This window comes from Ammospiza nelsoni, chromosome 7, assembly GCF_027579445.1.
Source record: "Ammospiza nelsoni isolate bAmmNel1 chromosome 7, bAmmNel1.pri, whole genome shotgun sequence".
NCBI lineage: Eukaryota > Metazoa > Chordata > Aves > Passeriformes > Passerellidae > Ammospiza > Ammospiza nelsoni.
Genome location: NC_080639.1, coordinates 9,767,243 through 9,782,603, shown reverse-complemented (window position 1 = coordinate 9,782,603; position 15,361 = coordinate 9,767,243). Strand labels below are relative to the sequence as shown.

General features: G+C 37.4%; 1 protein-coding gene across 1 annotated transcript in view; it reads left to right on the top strand.

Moving 5' to 3' along the window:
- Window positions 1-15,361, top strand: part of HIBCH (3-hydroxyisobutyryl-CoA hydrolase) — a 37,867-nt gene that overhangs the window by 17,890 nt on the left and 4,616 nt on the right. Inside the window, exons 7-13 of the mRNA XM_059475628.1 lie at window positions 365-443; window positions 4,603-4,748; window positions 5,342-5,428; window positions 6,593-6,651; window positions 7,378-7,459; window positions 11,908-12,027; window positions 13,177-13,210. Coding sequence (XP_059331611.1) covers window positions 365-443; window positions 4,603-4,748; window positions 5,342-5,428; window positions 6,593-6,651; window positions 7,378-7,459; window positions 11,908-12,027; window positions 13,177-13,210 — 607 coding nt within the window. The remainder of the gene's footprint in view (window positions 1-364; window positions 444-4,602; window positions 4,749-5,341; window positions 5,429-6,592; window positions 6,652-7,377; window positions 7,460-11,907; window positions 12,028-13,176; window positions 13,211-15,361) is intronic.

The following is a 15,361-nucleotide window of genomic DNA, read 5'->3' as shown; positions in this document are numbered from 1 at the left end:
GTGCAAAAATTATAGATGGAGTAACATTAGCAAAAGGATGTCAACTCCCTTAGTAGTCCAGTGGAAATAACAGAGTCACTCATGGCTTTTTGAAGTTATTCTCTGTATGACTCACCCATCTTTCAAAGCACAGAAAAAGCTATTTCAGCCAAATGATGAAGATAATATGATTAGTGTTTGAACCATAAAAGGCCTTTTAATATTTTGTTGGGCTGCACATGGTAAATCTAGTATTATTTAAATTGTAAAGCAAAGCAAGAGGTATACTACATAGAATTATTATTTTTATGATTAATCATTATCATCATTGTGGTTATGATTATTTTTACCAGTAATGTTATAACTGTGTCCTTTGCCTGTGTAGGGAGTTGGTGTCTCAGTCCATGGACATTTTCGAGTTGCTACAGAAAAGACTGTTTTTGCCATGCCAGAAACAGCAATAGGTAAGTGTTTTAAGAAATTATCACACGTTAACATGTTTAGAGCTTCACTGTTTGTGTAATCAGGGTGAAATGTCTTCGAATGCTTTGATGGTAGGGAAGGAATTTTAAAAGGGAATTGGAGATGACCATACATGGAAAGTATTTTCTGTTAAATTACCAGAAACTTCTCTGTGTTCTGGGAGTTGATCATTGAGCCTCTTAACTGTGTAGACTGACACAAAGGCTGGCAGGATAAAACTATTTTTTAAAAAGAACTAAAGTCTTGCTACAGATGGGGGCAGATAAGTCTGAAGCTCCCAGTGCAGGTACACCAGCTTTACCTTAGGAACTCAGTATGAGTCAAACTGGGTGTACCACAAGCTGCTCTGCAATTTCATAGAAACAGATTTTGGAATTCCAGCTTTTCTTGTAGATTATTAATGTAGACCCATTACAACTGTGCAGAGATTGTGCCTAGGCAAGATCACAGTGTCTTCAGTGTCACCTTTTTTTTGTTTTAAACAGCAACATGTACCTTGTGTTTTCTGATGTTTGATCCTACAGTTTCTTTGTCAATTCCGACAAAATTTCTTTCAAAAAATCCCAGAGCTACATAAAGATACAGGTATGGCTCAAGAAAAATGAGTCAGATTAAAGGAAACTCTCCTGATGCAGCTGTCAAACACAATAAAGCATAATAAACCACCCAAATGCAAGCAAGCTCGTTACCATTTTAATTCCTGAGAGAAATATGAGAGCAATTCCTGCTAGCTGATAAATGTAATGTAATTTTTCTGAACAGGTAAAGTTGGGATGAAAACCAAAAACTACTTCAGCCCTCCAAGTATTGTTTTATTGCTGAAGAAAAGCTTAGTAAACTAAACTTAAGCTTTAATACAACATGAGTTTTCTAAGCTCTGAAGTTAATAATCAGTTGATGTATATGAAAACCTTTTGATGTTAACAATTTGTATTTTTTTAACTAAACAGAGGTTCATTGGTGTATGAAATTATTCTAATAATAAAAGCATCTTCCCTTTCTTCTTCAAAGGGAAAGATATGAGTAGTTTTATATTAACAAGAACTATGTACTTTACACAGATTTATTGTGTTGACAAGGACTTATTTAAACAAAAATAGGCTGTGAAGACGTGAAGGAAAAGCTTAGAACTTGCTTAGGAAATAAAGTAATTAAACCCCTTTTAGGATCACTTAGAAGTAAAACCACTAAAATCTGTTTGGATTTAAAGGCTTAGCTGTTTTGATCTCTGTGGGGTATGTTTAAAATGGCTCTCTAGATACTGTATTGTTTTTTTTCATGTGTTCATTTATTTCAGTAGGCATGACACCTTTGCTGTGAAATGAAAACAAAGCATTCATCCAGCTGCTCTGTTTTCACACAATTATTCTGCATTTGTACAGCACCATAAATAAAGGGAAATAGATAAATATGCCACTTAGCAAATCGAAAGAAAAGGCTGTTCTAGACTGTAGGAGTTTGCCATAGATAAGATAAAGCCCTGGAAAGCAGCGCAGAAGTAGGAAGGTGTAGAAAACCACTGGTGGGGAGAGCAAAGGATGGAAGTGTAAGGTATGGGCTTTGGGGTGAGGTTACACTTATAATGGATATTTCCTTGCATATCCCTGCTAAGTTTTTAGCTTTCTAGAAGTCAATACTAATAAATTCCCAACCCGCTCTGCCAGACAAGATAAGAATGTAGCAGCACTGCCTTTCTCCTGCCTGGGAAATGCAGAGTTGCACCTTTGGGACTACAGCAGAGCCTGTTCCATCTGTGTGAGAGCAGACTGCAAGTCAGCAGTACAGGCACAGGCTCATGGCCTGGGCAGCCCAGCAGCTCTTCTCTAACTTCACTAATTGAAATATGATTGCTAAATGCTAACAAAAAACCCCAAAGATCAGGTATGGAATACATTAAGAGAACCTCAGCAGCAAAGAGAAGCATGTGAAGTTTTACTGAGAAAAGAGCAATATGTAGAACATGGACAACAGGAGTAAAATTATAAGAGGAAAAGGAAGACAGGAACATTGAAAAGGATACAGTAGAAGCTATAGCAGACTATGCAACCAAGTAAGTTTAAAGTGGATTAGGTAATCCTGTTTGTAAATTCCTTAATTAAAGAAACCTTCATTCATTTGCCTCTAAAGCTACTTAAGGCTAATCAACTTCACAGTTTATTTAGAAATGATTTCCTGTGTATGGCCAAGTGGAAGGACACTATGGATCCCAATAGAAAGATGTTTTTCCTCTGGAAATGTGCAGGAGTGTGGGGAAAGCAGTAGTCCACCATCAATATTATTTGAAGTATAGCAGAAAGAAAAAAATATTGTTGCTATTGTTGTTCTGGTGGATGGAGAGAATAATGTAATTGCCTTTTTGCTTTAGAGGGCATTTTTAAGATAGGTTTTGCTTTTAAATGAGGTTGGGTTTGGTTTTTTTATTGCAGTAGAAGGATATCCAAGGGGAGACAGATGAATAGAAACATAAAACTAAATAGAAGTCTTGGCATCACTGTTGTGATAGCTCAAGCTGAGAAGGTAAAATGTAGAATAGACTATTTGAGAATGTGAGTACAGATAAAAAAAGGTAAGTGATGAATTGGAGTTAATACAGCTTAGGGCTTTTAAAGGGTATCAGCAAGGCATTCAGCATTTCAGAAGAGTTGTATGTCTCAGTGGCCTGGGAGATGAGGGATAAATCAATTAATGACAGCAGACACATCAGTGGGAATAGAACACTACAGCTGTAACTGATAGGCAGTGACTCCTAAACCCAACCTTTTGATGTAGTAGAAGCAGCAGAACAAAAAGAAAACCAGGAGGGAACCAGAGTAAAAAAGCTGAGATGGGTTAGATATTCAGATTGTTAACTGGGAAACACTGAAGAGCAGCTGTCTGAAAGAAACCTCCCCTTGTTGCATCCAAGAGGGAGAACTGTTCAGGGACCACTAATTCCCCATGTCTCAAAATACTTGGAACAGGGTCTTTCTGTAATACATACATTGACTCTTGTGAACAAAAGCAATTACATGTGAGTGAAAAATTACCATCTTCTATCAGAACCCCATTTAAACTCCTTAGGTACATCTGAATTTTCCCAGTTAATATCTCTTTGGCAACAGCCTTACAAGCTTCTTATTGCTCATTTGTATTCTGTTTTATGTGTTTTCATGAGTCATTTGATTCATTCTCTGAAATGCAAAAAAAATTAAGTCCACCACACCTTTAATTTCTTCAGAAGACTACAGTTTCATGAATGCACCATTGGCATGATTTCAAGGTAGTAACTGGACCCTGCTTTTATGCATTCAGATTTCTGAAACCAAGACTAAATACTGAAACCAATCTCAATACTGAAATCAATAGCTAAACTAAACTTTTTTCAAGTTTAAGTACGTTTAAAAATATGTCTAAATTTATTTTTGTGAGCAATTTATATAGCAGAAGGTAGATACTTTCCAATACAACTTTTAAAAGTATTTAAAATTCTAGTCACAGCTTTAAATTCTTTAAAAAAATTACCCTAATTTGTAGATTTTTAAAAAGTATATAAGAGTGTTACTAAACTGGAGAGTTTAATATTATTTTTTAAAATCAGCTTAGTCACAATCCTGTCAAAGAGCCAAGTACTAAGTCAGCATCTTGTGCCTCCACCTTCAGGAAGACCCTATCAATATTGTCGATCTATTATTGAATTCTTAGCCCCAAAATTTGTTCAAACTAAGCTGTGCAAGAGGCACTTCATCAGTGTTTAATATTTTGATCATAATAAAATATTTCATTGAAAAAGCAGCATGCAGTCTGAGCTTGTGAAAATTATTTCACAATTCTTTGGGTCACTTCTATTTCCTTGCTGAGAACACACTTGATTTTTCAAGCACCTAAAATTGTCTCAAGTTGTTGGCAAATAGAATAAATATTCTTCTTTGGTATATGTTTGTGAAGTATGTGCCAGTGGAAAAGATGAAATTTGGAAAGTGTTCAAGAGTTTGCTTTTAGGAAGGATTTTGATGCCAGAAATGTCAAGCCAAGTCAAGGAGAAATTTGGACAAGTTTGCTGTGCCTATGTAAGGAAGATGAAAACGAGACAAGAAAAAATTGCTGCTAGTGATGATTAGTACAAGATCTCCCTTCACTTTTGTTTTGTGTTGTTTATTTCAGGCCTTTTCCCTGATGTAGGTGGAGGGTATTTCCTGCCAAGGCTCTCAGGAAAGATTGGCTATTACCTCGCACTGACAGGCTGCAGGCTGAAAGGAAGAGATGTGCTAAAGGCTGGCATTGCTACACATTTTGTAGAATCTGAAAAGGTAAGGTGCCAGCAGTGCTGGCCAGGGCACAGCCCACAGCCACATGAGAGCTTTGGGGTTTTTGCACCCCAGTACCTGGTACCAACACCCCTGTCTGCAGAGGTGCACTCCCATTAGCTGCCTGTGCCCTGCAAACAGGCATGGTGGGACACTCTCAAGCTGTCCTTCTAACTATTGCCAGCTGGTGACAGCTTTGCTTGAAGGAAGGAGCAAATGGTGCTGTTTTTACAATTCCACTCTTGGAAGGGCATGAGCTACTCAGCAGAATGGAGCTGCTTAAAAAATTGTGCAGTTTAAACAGCAGTGTATGAAACTAGAGGTTTATACAACTGCAAAGTTTGCTGTGAAGGTGACACTCCATTCAAATGGAGTTCTTTGCTGGTCACTGCAGACATAATTAAATTGGGGTAGTTCAACACTGACACATGAACTCTGTCTCCCTGTGTTGTTTGCTTTGTGCTTCTTTAGGGTCTGTCAGAAAGTTGGGGAGGATGAGGGAGAGTTTATATATGTATATCCTACTATTACCAGAGTAATAACCCAAGCAGTGTGTTTTGTTTTACTTACTTGTAATTAAATCTTATTTTTAACAGCTACCTGCCTTGGAGAAAGACCTGATAGAACTGAAATCTCCTTCAAAAGAAAAAATTGCAGATTTATTGAACTCTTACCACATGAAGGTAATCTGAAATTACTGAAATCTAGCAAAATTGTTAAATAAATGTAGACTTTTTTTTTTAATCCATGTTAATGATTATCTTTTTCTATGTTTGAAAAGATTGAGTTTGCAAACTCATGGCACTCTCTCCATAATACTTGTGTTAGCCCCATGTAACAATGGGCATGAAAATAAAAGGTTTTGCCTTCACAATCAGTGGCTATTTTAACTCTTTTGATGTGCATTGCAGTTCTCTTTCAAAAGAAACCTCTAGAGTCAAACCAGTATTCAGTGTTACTCAGTCAATTACTCTGCTGTTGTTCAGCTTTAAAATGAGCTGTGTCTACTCTTGTTATTTCTGTTTTGTAATTACTAAGTTCATAAATAAGATTAATTGGAAAAATAAATGGGATAAGCTCATTTACATCATAGTACTGATTATTTTGACAAAACAGAATGCTGTGCAATAGGAGTGATTATATGTTGCAGTATCCTGCTTTACAAGACTACACTGAATGGAAAAGGAAACTGTATTTTTAGTTATCGGAGCTGAAATGCCAGGGAACCTTTTCAGCTTCAGCTGCTGTTCCTGAACATCTGCTTATGTCCCAAACCCCTTAATGCCAGAAGATGTGAAACATTTGACAGCCTTCCCACAGAAGGCCAATGGATCTATCACACACTTTGTATGTCTAAATAAAATTTTGTTAAATGATACAGAAAAGAGAAGGAAGGGAAATGCCTTTTTTTCCCTTGGTCATTAAAAAAGCCTAAACATAGGCCTGTATATTTTTAAAGAAAATGAAAGGTTGTTTTTGAAAACAATCTCTGATTCTTGAGTAGATTTATCTGCACTGAATTTCTTCTGTGCATTGCACAGAAGTGTTTTGATAGAATAATCAGAATTACTTGTGTACAAGATAACCACCCTGACAAATGTGCATCCATTGTAGCTCAGACAAAGCACTGCAGTATGAGGCAACATATTTAACATTCACAGGATAGCGCCCAGTTCATATATACACACTGCAAAATTTTAATTCATTAAAAATTGCACTGTCTTATGAACATTAGGTGTTCATTTATGATACAATATTTCTGGAACACAAGTCACTGAAATTTTTTGTACTGATACACTTTTCAGTCTAAAATAACCAAGTAAAATACGTATTTGCTTTTTAAATAGTGCACAATTGATCAAGAAAAGGAGTTTTCACTTGATGAACATATGGAGAAGATTAACAGGTATTCAGTAATTTTTCAAATTCTTTTATTCTTGTGTGTAGAGAACATGAAGTTAAATCTAGTTACTTTATTTCACAGATAAGGTGAGAGAAATCACCTCCAAGTTTAAATAGCATTTTGTCTTTAGGGAGCTTTATCTGGAGCTAATTAAACATTTCACCCATCAGTACATTAAGTACTTGGGCAAAGTAACCTGATTCATAGCCAATGGCACATTGAAATGAACATTTTCTGTAGATATTGGATGGGAATTTGTGAGAGTAACTGTTCCATTGCACAGGAAATGTAACCTAACACATTTACAGTGCTCATTGGGTAAAGGCCAATGATAGCTTGGAACTTAAGGAAAGGAGAAATAAATGAGAGTGATAAGAAAGAGCTAAATCTCTGCAAGAAGGATGGCAGTAACTACATTTAGAGATAAAAGATGCTGACAGCAAACCAGCAGAATGGAGCTGATAGCTAAAGATTTACTATGTTATAAAAGCACAGCTAAGACTGATGGTAGTAATTGAAGTTTATAAATAAATACCAGAGTTTCTTAGTAAGTTTTATTGAAATACTAGAGATTTGTAAAGGAAAAGGAGATGCCTGAATTACTTGAAACTGAGCAACATGGAAGACATTGCTAAGAAAAGCCGTATCAGCTGATTATGCTCTGTTTCTAACATCCCTTCGAAGGTAAAACAGAAACTGAAGCAGCTTGTTAACTGATTTTTCTTCTAGTCTTTTTTCAGCAAATAGTATGGAAGAAATTGTTAAAAAGTTAAAGCAAGATGGTTCTCCTTTTGCCATGAAGCAGCTAGAGGTAAAGTCTATGTCATTTCTGTTAGAGATTTTAAGTCTGGTTTTATGGTTTTATCCTTTTGTTCTTATCATAGGGCAGATTTTAGTTACCCTATAGGGCTTTGGACTGAGAGCTTCAGGTTCTCACTCACAGTCCTGAGGGATTCTCAGTAGTTCTACTCAGACAAGGGTATTCCTCTAGAATCACACAATGTGAGCACCATCATGTGGTGCATAAAATTGTAATTTAGTAAAAAAAAACAAACTCCCCTTTCTTTTCCCCTCCCCACAGTCAGGGGGCTGTTGGGAACAAGTGTTCCCTTTATAGCTTCTCATTATATTGCCAAGGCTTGGAATAAAACAGTGCTAGAACAGTGTTGTTGGTTTTCTTCCATTCCAGATATCTCATTTGGATAAACAGCAAAAGAAATTTATAATCACAAAGTATTTTTTGATCTTTCTAATGCATTTCTGAGTGTTGGATGTAGTCACTACTTAAAAAACATGCAGCAGTGCTACACACATAATTCCTACTTCAGCCTCAAGAGCAAGAAGCAACTTATATTAATGTATAAATAATGTGTATATTTTCTTTTTATCCTTTGAAATATCTTTGTTCAGATGACTTGTAAAAGTTTTGTATGGAGCTAGTGAAATATTCCAGTTGGATAGAACTGAAGCATTCCTCCAGCAAAAGGGTTGTTTTAACTTTAGTTACAGCTCACAGGAGAAATCCTCCTTTCATAGTAAAATAAAACATCCATCATCTCTGACTTTGATATGAGCAGAAGGAATTTTATAAGGTAGTATTCACATTAGGCACCCTGTCACTTTAAAAAAATTAATTCAAAATGTAACACATTGTCACTGGAACTATCAAACAGTTTGTGAGAAAGGAAGTTCTAAGACTATTTTTGTGCCAACCAGTACATCTAGTACACTGCAAGAAGTTTAGCATATGTCTTATAATAGCAAAATTGAATACAAGGGAAAGCTGTTTTTTTCTCCTACTACTACAAATTTCATCAGATAAAGCAATCAAATGAATTGGTGCCAGAATAAAAATGTTATCTGTTCATGTTATATTGATTAGGTTCAGTGGGTGTTGAAAACAACAAAGAATTATTTGTTCTTTTTCCTTATTATGATAGTACATTTCTTTAAGAGTTTTAATTCAGAGCTTAAAACTTAAGTTATCTATTGATGAATAAATTGGGTCATCTACTTCAAAGTTAGGATTCTGTGTAACTGATTTTTTAAATTCCCAAACAACAACAAGGGCTATTTTGTTGCTTCTTCAGTTCTCATATGTCTTTAATAGGACTTCATAACAACTTTTTTCTTTCATGTGATTCACAAATGAATGTCCTTGGAGTTGACCAGAGTTTCAGAACAATTGTCTGGTCTGTTCATGAGATAATACTGTGCTGGTATGACTTGCTTCAGTCCATGGAGAAATTCGTGGGAAAAGCCCCACGAAACAAATCCCACATTTTCTAGCAGATGCAAGACTTAGTGTGGATAAATACTTAAATTTCAGAGGAGTTTCTGACAGCAGACATGCTGTGCTAAGCAGTAGGATTGGGCAGGTTGTGAAACCAAGGTTTCACTTTAGTGTCCAGGTACAGGAACAACAGCAAATCCACCTGATAAATATCATATCAGCTGATTCAGTAACAGCAATATCTATGCTTATCCTCCTTGTTTGTTCTTGTATTTATTATATGTATAAACAAGCCTATGGAATAAGCCCTAACTGACATTTTAATACAAATATCCTAATTTGGAGGTCCCCCTTGGTGCACCCACCTTGTACCTTGGATCAACAAGGTTAATAAAATGGAACTCCTAGTTCCACAATAATCCAATTATGCTGTGAGCCATGCTATCCCAAGTACCCTGTTCTCATTGACCTACAGTACTCCTGCTTTTTACTTTCAAAACATGCCTGCTTGGCAGGCTGTCGCATACCTGATACTGAAATATTGTGTGAAGAAGAATATAAAGTTGTTAAAATTCTACTTGAGAACGACTTAGTGATTTGCATCACACTTTGAACCCAGCTACCAACAGGTAGAAAGCTAGAGAACTTACACTTAGAACTCAGTAGTTTTCAAACCTTTAACTTTGTAGTGCTAGTTTGTTTTCAGGCTTTACATGAGCCAAAAAGCTTTAGTCTGAGGGGCAGGTGTGCCATTTCTAGTGGGATGAAGTAAATGCAAGGTCTTAACCTGAAAAGCATCAGATACTTGACTTGGTTTTCACATAAGTAAGTGATGGATGTCTTCATCTATTGCAAGGGGAGTCATGGACCTCTGTGAGGTTTTGGGGTTTTTAGTGAAGTCACTAGTCCCACTTTTATGCTTGTAAGGGAATCTGCTGTGTCAGTGCCACTTAATTCAGTCACCTTCTGTTAGCATTTTGTTGGTGTTCAGTCTACTGCAAATTCAGCTTAGAGCTTTTGGGATCATTGTGTCAAAATCAAGATGGTTTGAAAGATACTGGAATAGATGTCAAATACCACTATGAAGACTTCTTTGCATTTTAGTACTCCCCACTCCAGCCTATCCTGTCTCTTTTTAGGCTTGTTCCCTAGCACCAATCCCCTCCTCTTTGTACAGGGAATGTATTTATAGCTACACTGGTGACTCATTTTTCTGCAATTACACCTACCAATTTTCCTGCTGTGTTCCTCTTCCTCCAGCTTGATTTCTGTCAGTACCTCCTCCACCTTCAGCCTCATTGATATGCCAAGATAACCAGTCTAGTGCATCTAGCAGCTGTCTTAAGTGCTGTTTGCAGATCTTCCCCATTCCAGTGCTTGCTTTGACCAGAGCTTGCCATGACCATTTCACCTCTGGAGCCACTGGCCATACCACGCGTAGCATTTAACCTGGTCTGAGCAAAGACTTCCTAATCTAAATGACAGAATGTGGAACTTAGAGGAGGAAAGGTCCAGCTCAAAGATGAGGCCAGCAAGAGCATCATGCAGCAAATAAGGGGTCAAAGTTAAAAGCTGCCACTCATCTAGAACCTACACAGTGATGTAGTTGGAGGTACAGCAGATCTCTTAATCTGCTGAGTCTCTCATTGTTGGAGAGCTTGACCAGAACTGAGGAACTGTTGGCACTTGGAGCCAGTGTTGGCTCATTCTTTGCCAGCCTCTCTCTCAAGCACAGTGATCACAGAACGACAGAGCCAGTGCTTTGAAGGCACAATTCCACACACTCCTGCTTGTGTAGCAATCACATGTTTTTCAGCTTAACTAGGCAAAATGGGTCACTGCTGTATCAGCTGGTGTCTGGAGGGATGAAGAGTAATTGGGAGCTAGAAAAAAAATGTTGCTGCTGATGACTGGAAACCTGCCATTTCTGGCTGTGGTAAGGAGCCTAATGTCTGCAATGAAAATAATGTAAAGAGGCAAATCATACCATCTGCGCTTTTTAATAGTGATGAAAATGTCCTAATTATCAGGAAGTGTCTGTTGTACCATGAATGATACATATCTTTTATTTGGCTTTACAGAGAAGGGAGGATTGTGTTTAGAGTAAGAAAACAGTGATAAGCAACAATAAGATTTAGCTCCTTTTCCCCATAACCCCATGAAGCTTTAAAGCTCAGTTCTTTTCTCTTAACTAGGATTTTTGTCTTTCTCCCCACTTTCCCCTACTGTTTACTGGCTGGCAGTTCACCAAAGGACGCTCCTGAGAGCCAGATTTACAGCATTTGTTTGTGTGCTTTACAAGAATCCTGTCTGTGGTACAATATTTATAGCCTGTGCTTCAGTCAAAAAAAGGCAAGGCCTCCAAGCTTCCTATCAGCAGAGTAATTTAAGGCTGAACTACTTCAGTATCTGTTAATCCTATACAAGAAACCTGGATAAATATGTTTGGTTTATTCTAACATTTTTTTCCACAGATTTCTTCTTTGCATATCGTTTGGTCTTTGCCAATGATGGTGAAGCAATGACTTAAAGTTGGTTGCCAATCTCTCTATTATACCTTACTACTCTGTTGTACCAAATAAAACTTACATGCTAAGCAATACTAATATCACCTACACCTAATAAATCTGGGAGTAATTCACACTAAATATATATATGATATTCAAAACCAAAGTATAATTGCTTGTAACACTTGCCTTCACTTATCAAAAGATTCTCCTTGAAAACGTCTTTCAAACTACAGTAATTTCTCTGGCTAGTAGTAATTTTATCTCAAATGATGGGACCTTAGGAGTTCTAGGTTTTCCACAAGTGATGGCACACATCCCAGAGATCTTGCTGATCAAAGCTGATGCAGGAAAGTTCATTTAATGTGACAGCTTGGTGGGAGGGAGCAGGAGGAATAGGTGTCACAGAGGGAGCTCAGGGACAAGAGAGCCATCATTTACTTCACAAAGTTTAAAATGCATGAAAGAGACTCTCACAAGTGTCCAAATTGAAGAAAATAATGTTACTGTCTTCCCCAGACTATTAACAAGATGTCACCCACGTCTTTAAAGCTGACTCTCAGACAGCTCAGAGAAGGAAGTTCCATGAGCTTGCAGGAGGTGCTCCGGATGGAATACAGACTGAGCCAGGCATGCATGGTGAGCAATAGCTGAGCCCCTTGTCCCTTCCCAGCCACAGGGGGGAAAAAGGTTTATCAGAGACTAAAAATTTTATGTAGATTTCATCAAGAGTTTATAGGTTTTAATTTTCAATATTATCTTGGTGTGTTGGTGAGGCTGTCAGTTTTTTGATTCATGTTATTATATGGAATGCAAATGATACTACATTAATGATGGCCAGGTGGGAGTGTAGAAGACTTCAGTTAAAAAACATGAAGCATTAATATATAGATATTTTCATATTTGGATTGTAATTTTAAAACTGGTGTTCTTGAACAGGTTTTCTCTTCAAATTACTTAGCCCTCAGTGCCTCAGTTCCCAGCAGCAGGGTGCAAATAGTTGTTTATCACTGCCTTTCAAGAGTGTTGTCTATGAAAAATTTATCACAGCAAGAGATTTTAGTGCTATTTGTACTAAGTGCTGAGGACTTGGATAGCATATGAGAAAGTGATCCTTGCAGTGGAACAGAGCTGCTAACTGAATTACCTGAAAAAATGCCGTACAGGGTTTGCCATGGCATCCTTATTATATTAGTTTTGGCACATTTTAAAATAAGGCTTTTATGTGTCCAATTAAATTATTTGTGACAGTCAAAGTAAGTACTTAAAGAAGTGAAAATCTGTCTAATCCTGATGTTCTAATGCCTGACTAAAACTAAGATTGTGGCTCCATTACTAATGAAGCATGCTTAGGGATTTAAGTGTTACATTACCCTTCTTTAAAAAAGAATTGGATGTTTACAGGATTCCATTTCCCTGTAAAGTGTTCCACATAGGCAGAATACATCACAATTCCTGAAGACTGGCCTTTCTCAAAAGAATTTCTGGTACTACACACCTTAGCCTCATTATGTGAACCTCTTTAGAAAAAGACCTGAGGTGTTACACAGAGAAAACTTGACTGTGGCACAGCTGCAGGTCAGCAGACTGATTTTAAGAGATGTGGCTGCATTTAAGCAAGAAGATACACAGCTCTTTAATAAGTAAAGACAAAGTAGGCCTAGAAAAGAACAGTACAAGTGGGATTTAACTGAGTCTTGAGAAATTGCATTTCAAGCAGAAAGGATAGGGAAAGATGGGATAAATAGAACCTGTCACGTTACAGCTTTCTTTTTTATAATCTTTCAGAAGGGCCATGACTTCTATGAAGGGGTTCGAGCAGGTAAGTTCCCACACCAAAAACACTCCTCAAGCTGATAGCACACACATTCACTATTGTGGTGCTTCTTTGGAAATTACTACAAGTGCATGCAGCAACAGCCCAGAAAAACTTCCAGCTTTCCATAGGTTTTGCTTATTGGACTTCTGCGTGGCCAAAATTTGTTATTGTTCCAAAGCACAAGAGCCGTGTTGTTTCCTTTGTGCAATCTCAGTTCCCTAACATTGTTTATCCACCTGGTTGCACCATTTCTTTCACCTTTAACATTGACATTAGTGAGTAGCTGCATGCATCACTTTTGTCCAGGTTTAGTTTAGCCACAGAGCTGGTTCAGCCAGCTACACAATGCTTTGAGACTCAAAATCAAAAACAACTGTTTGTATAGAAAACTGTTAGAACAAAGATTTACTTTCCCTCCTGTCCAGAATATCTCTGAATGGAAGCATCTTACTACTAAACAACTATATATGTAAACTTAACATAAACTAATTCAGCATTTTAAGGCATTGGTCAAGAGAGGTAGAGGTAAAAGTAGAGCAGTGGCTCAGCAAATTCATCTAGGGGACAGACTTGAAGCCTGTCCTTGATCCTATTGCTGATTCACTGTGCAGTTTTTCAAACCCAAAGTCACATCTGTTGGGAGCTGGAGCAATTATTTATGTACTGTTCATCACGAGATGAAATACAGCACAGGCTTTTTCCAAGGAGCTTACAGTACAAGGCATTGGGATGGATAACTTTTGGTTGGACTTTTAATTCACACAGTTACATGCTCAAGTATTATCACCTCCTCCTCATTGTTTTATATCTGTCTTTATAAAGCAGCTTGAATTCCACTTGAGGAATGGATATTAGTTGGAATGGCTGCTATTAGTAACACTGTACTAAAGATAGCCTGGGGTGAGAGATGCAAAATTTATTCATACAGCATGGGGAAATTTTCTGACTTTAATTAATTAGTCTTTAGCACTTATTAGCAGACACTCCTTTGAAGAATTTACCACACATGTTGAGAAGTGGTTTTCATTATGTTGGTAATGGGGACAAGGGTACCCTAAAAATACCGTTCCTGGGATGTATTCTAAATCAGCAAATAAGCTGCTGACATGTAGTTATTCAGGAAGTGACAAACTCCAGGTCTGAGAGTCAGAGGAGCACCAACTGAATTTCTCCTTGCAAGGCACAAGGTCAGGAAACCATCTGGGACTGCAGTACAGTACAAAGGCAAATCCCTTGTCAGTATGGCCAGGAAATGCACAGACTGCTTGTAAAGAGAGAGGCTGCAAGAACAGCAGTTGGGAAACTTCTATTTTCTACAGGGTGATGTAGCAAAAGTTTAACTGTATCAGGAGAAGGAAAACAACAAACCCATCAAAGATCTAACTGCACTGAGGGGATTGCTCATAGTGATAATTTGTTCCTGAAGCACTTTTGCTCTCTGCTTACTGCATAGATCTTGTTCTCAGATTTTCACTCTTAGCATTGTTTCTCTTGTTGCAGAGGAGTGTAGAATCTGACTCAAGATCACTTTTGTAGTTTGGTCTAATTCCATAAAATCATTATCCATCAATGTGCTGAGCATCCTTTTTAACAGGAAGGGAGATTATTAAGTACCTCACAGGACCAACCATTGTGAATAAAATTGATAAAAGTGTTAGGTATCAGCTTTCTCTTTCCTAAAGCCTTACATTACAAGCATTTAAGAGCCAGTTCTTGACCCTCTGTACCACAAAAAGATCTACCATCAACAGAAGTTGAGTTACAGCAATCAGATTTTAGTTTAAGAATGTTTCTCGGCAGCCAATGGCCACAGGTCAGGTTTTACTAATACCTTTCATCTGCTTCAAACCATAATTTTAAAAGGCTTTCTAGGGAGTAGTTTTAAAGCTTTTTAAACCTGCTTTGACCTGAGGTCAAAATTTCTTTTTTATTTTTAGCCAGCTTTCTTTCAACCTGAAAATCCACTGTGGCAGTCTTCCCTGTTTAATCACTCCAATCACAAGAATCATAAAGAAAAGCCAAAACTCCTAAACTGTAAAACACATGGATCATATTTCATCAGCATTTACCTATAAAATGGTAATTGTGGACTTGGAACACATTAGGTATCAATTTTTCACCTTGATTAATAGAACAATATGTCAACTCAGAAAT